At 34.4% G+C, this 4,068-nt stretch overlaps 1 protein-coding gene across 1 annotated transcript in view; it reads right to left on the reverse strand.

Annotated features, from left to right (window-relative positions):
• Positions 1–488: 488 nt before the first annotated feature.
• The window catches only part of DEPDC7 (DEP domain containing 7), an 18,228-nt gene continuing 14,648 nt past the window's right edge, over positions 489–4,068 (reverse strand). The window contains exons 5-9 of the mRNA XM_012649662.1: positions 2,532–2,743; positions 1,624–1,766; positions 1,308–1,433; positions 1,132–1,210; positions 489–809 (exon numbers count right to left, since the gene is read on the reverse strand). Coding sequence (XP_012505116.1) covers positions 616–809; positions 1,132–1,210; positions 1,308–1,433; positions 1,624–1,766; positions 2,532–2,743 — 754 coding nt within the window. The 3' untranslated portion in view covers positions 489–615. The remainder of the gene's footprint in view (positions 810–1,131; positions 1,211–1,307; positions 1,434–1,623; positions 1,767–2,531; positions 2,744–4,068) is intronic.

The following is a 4,068-nucleotide window of genomic DNA, read 5'->3' on the forward strand; positions in this document are numbered from 1 at the left end:
AAAAAAAAAAAAAAAAAAAAAAAAAAAAAACAACACTACAATGTTGTATCATCTAAATTCCTGTGATGTTCTATAAAGCATTGAGCATAATTATAATTCAACTCACCTAAAAGAGGTCAATACTTAAAACCAGGCTGGGCACGGTAGCTCACACCTGTAATCCTAGCACTCTGGGAGGCTGAGGTGGGAGGATCACTTGAGGTCAGGAGTTTGAGACCAGCCTGAGCAAGAGTGAGACCCTCCCCCCACCCACCTCTACTAAAAATAGAAAAAATTAGCTGGGCATGGTGGTGAGAACCTGTAGTCCCAGCTACTCGGGAGGCTGAGACAGGAGGATGGCTTGAGCCCAAGAGTTTGAGGTTGCTGTGAGCTCGGCTGACGCCATGGCACTCAGGGCAACAGAGTGAGACTCTGTCTCCAAAAACAAACAAACAAAAAACAACTTAACAGCAATATACTATCTAATGCTCAGTTTCTGACACACAAAGTTATACAAAAAAAATTTTATTAAGTACAGTTTCATATTTAGAACTTCCAAGCTTACAAATGTGATTGGACCTTTAGGATACATAATTTATTCTTAAAATACATAACTTATATATGGACATTAAAAACTCAGTCTCCAAAATACTCAATAAAGATGTCTGGGTGACACTTATAGAAGTGACCTAGCAGTTTTTTCTTCTCTTTGGCAGACAGTTTTGAATCTTCATCAATAGTTTTTAGTAAATGCAACAGCTCATCTTTGGTTGTCTTCTGCGTACTGCTGGAATAGTCACTTTGATCAATTCTCTGGCAATAAATATATCCTTAAAATTTAAAAGTAAAAAGTTTAGTTAATGACTATTCCTCAGATCTGACTAGAAAAATCAAGCAATATTTTTATATTTAAAAATATTCTTTTCTTCCCCATTTTGTAAAGTGCATTGAAGATGATAAGCACTGCTAACATTCTAACCCTGGTCAAGTTGCTTTTTGACAAAGGAGGCTCTCTGCAAAGTCTGGATAACTCTGAGAAAAATATTTTGAATTTAGCTGAAATAAAGTCCAACAACTTAGAGTAAAACACTTTGAAACAAACACTAGAAATCTGTCTTTGGAAGATGATGAAAATAATATTTCCCAGATTACCTGCATCTCTATTTGGATCTCTTCCCTTCTGTATGGCCATAAGCTTAACACTGACAATTTTATGTAGAATTCCAGGAATCTTAAGAAAAAGAAGGGACATAGAACATTATTCAAATGCATTTTAATCTAGTGATCCATTACACATAAGCTCACTTGAACTACTTTCAGAGATTTACCTTAAAAACATCTTTTTGATGATCCATTAAGAAGAGTACCAGAAGATCAGTTTTGCCTTTGGATAAATTTTTATTGTCAACAATAGCTTTTGAGAATATCCTTTTCACAACCATTCGGTTGTCACTCTATAAAAATAAGACAAAACACATCCCGTAGTCTATATTTAAAAGACTAAGTTTAATATAAAAGGGAATATTAAATATTAATAATTATCCATTTCAGCATAGTTGACGCTGAAGGTGGAATAATCTGACACATGGGTCCTATAAGTATTAAGGACAATGAATACAATTAACATTTAAACAAAAGACTTACTTCTTTCTGTAATTTAAATTCAGAAGGATGGGCTGCAACAGCCATGAAATACAATAGTCTTCTAAATTCTTCTCTCTTTTGGGGATCCAAAAGTTTTAGAAAGAGCTGAGTAGCTTCTAATGCTATTTCAGTCTTCCCGTTCACTTTAGCCAAAAGGAAAAATACTGCTTTTTAATTGACCAAATATGACTACATTAAAGGGAACAAAACTCAAGTTACAGTTTAAGCTAAAAAGTACATTTATTCAAAATTATTTCAAAAAGCAAAATAAGACTGGGAGTTACAATGAATGACCAACACCATAAGGCAGCTTGTTTTCAAATTGGCAACTAATACCCTAGGTCCTTGTCATGTAATATCATAAGGCATTAAATCTAATTCTTAGCTTTGTAGATAAATTCCCAGCCTATGTTTTTCATTAATTCAACACATTTTGGCGTATACTATGTGTAAAATACTCATGTATCCAACTCTACCTGAGAAAAATAGGAGGGATTCTCTAAACCTCCCAATTTGTTTTCAACATATTATGTCCAACAGTCTGGCTCACTGGTAGGACAAAGCAGAGTGTCTGCCATTCTGAATAGACTGAAGGGGAAGTATAGTTGTGGTGCTGATAATTCTTCTAAAGGAGGGAGTTGCTCCCTCCCTGTTTTATGCTTAAACTTCCAGTGAATGAGAGCAGCATTATGCTCCTGGGGCAACCAGAGTTTCTGCATAACTTTAGAGCTTGTTAAAGCCTCTTTCCAAATGATCCTAGAAGTTTTAGAATAAACATACTTTCTATGGATTAATCCAGATCTACTCCCAGCTTGTAGTAGTACTATTATTTTGGTTAATTTTGAGGACAATTAACTTTTCCTGTTTCCTCAAAGATAAATTCCAGTATCCAGTAAGATTTTACTTACCTAAGAGCTCTGCAATTCCATTATGAACATCAGATAAGTGATTTAACAGAGGTGCCCTACTATTGTAGTATCTGCCAATGGCATCAAACAGAAGTTCTTTCACTAAGTCTGTTCTGTCTGGTTGTTCAGGGAAGTTTCTGCTTATGTCTACCACCATCTGGTCTGGAAGGTATTCCAAGCAGTCAATTGCTGCAGAGAGCCACTCATCTTCCCTATGGAGAGTGGGGGGGAAGATTATTTTAAAAGCAAAGAATACCAAATATACACATGGTACCTAATTCACTACCTATTTCAAGCTTGCCATCAGGATAAATTTTTACATGCCTAAAAATATGTGTAATTCTTTTTAATATACAACTAGATCATGTATCACAGATTTAAAAAAATTCAGCTTAATGTGTTTTCCTTTTATCTTTTCTTTTTTGCAAAAATGGAAACTATCCACTACAACATAGAGGTGAAAGGACATCAAAATTCAAACTCTACTAGTAGTTTACATTTACAATGGAGATCCAGAAACTCTCAAGTTATTTGCTAAGGCCCTAGGCAGGACTAGATCCCAGACCCGAGACCTAGACCAATATGTCTCCAATGCAATGTTGCTTACTTCAGAGCTCTGTGTATGATCTATCATCTCTAACTTTGGCGAGGACAGAAGATAAAGTTTCAAAATAATTAAATATCAATTACCATGAACAGTAAAATGCCAGCTGCAAAACTTCAGAAAAATGTTACATTTCAAGAAATAATGTGGCTAACTTTTAATATTCAATTTGTTAATATATATATATAAAAAAATCATGTCCTTTATTGCCATGGTCTCAGGACAACTAATTCTGCCATGACCCAGGTTAAGTTATCTCAGGCAGGTCATTTCACCTCTCTGGACATCAGCTTCATCAAGTTTATAATAAGATGTAGCTAGATGATCTTTAAGGTTGCTTGTAGCACAAATTCTGATTTTGTATGTAAAAACTAAATTAATTATACAGTGTTTCTCATGTTACTTTAGGTTGTAGAAATGTAATTTAAACTCTTATAGAATAAGCTTCCTATCATATCTGTAGAGTTCAGTAACTAGTATGCTGGGATTAAGCTTTTCACGTACAGTCTCAAGCTACCTTTTGACATTCAAATGTTTATATTTTCATTGGAATGTAGAACTAGTGAAGTACTGGAATTTAAGTTGTATCCCTTTCAAATATTTCCATCTCAATGGGACTAGAACACTATCTGCTAAGGCAAAATAATTAAAAATTAAGCTAAAAAAGAACTTATTTTAACCTTTAATAATTTCTACAGGAGTTTCAAAGTTATAAGGAATATATTAATAGAACTCTTCTTTAAGAAGAAAATCTTAATTCCCTTAGCACCTAAAGTTAAGCCTTCAAACCTTAAGATTTTACATTCAGGAGAATGGAAATTAGAGATGAGAGAGAGAGAGCATTACTTTCTATTTTTTTTTTTTTTTTTCCGAGACAGAGTCTCACTGTGTTGCCTGGGCTAGAGTGCCATGGCATCATCCTAGCTCACAGCA

This window comes from Propithecus coquereli, unplaced genomic scaffold (genome assembly GCF_000956105.1).
Source record: "Propithecus coquereli isolate 6110/MARCELLA unplaced genomic scaffold, Pcoq_1.0 Scaffold30, whole genome shotgun sequence".
NCBI lineage: Eukaryota > Metazoa > Chordata > Mammalia > Primates > Indriidae > Propithecus > Propithecus coquereli.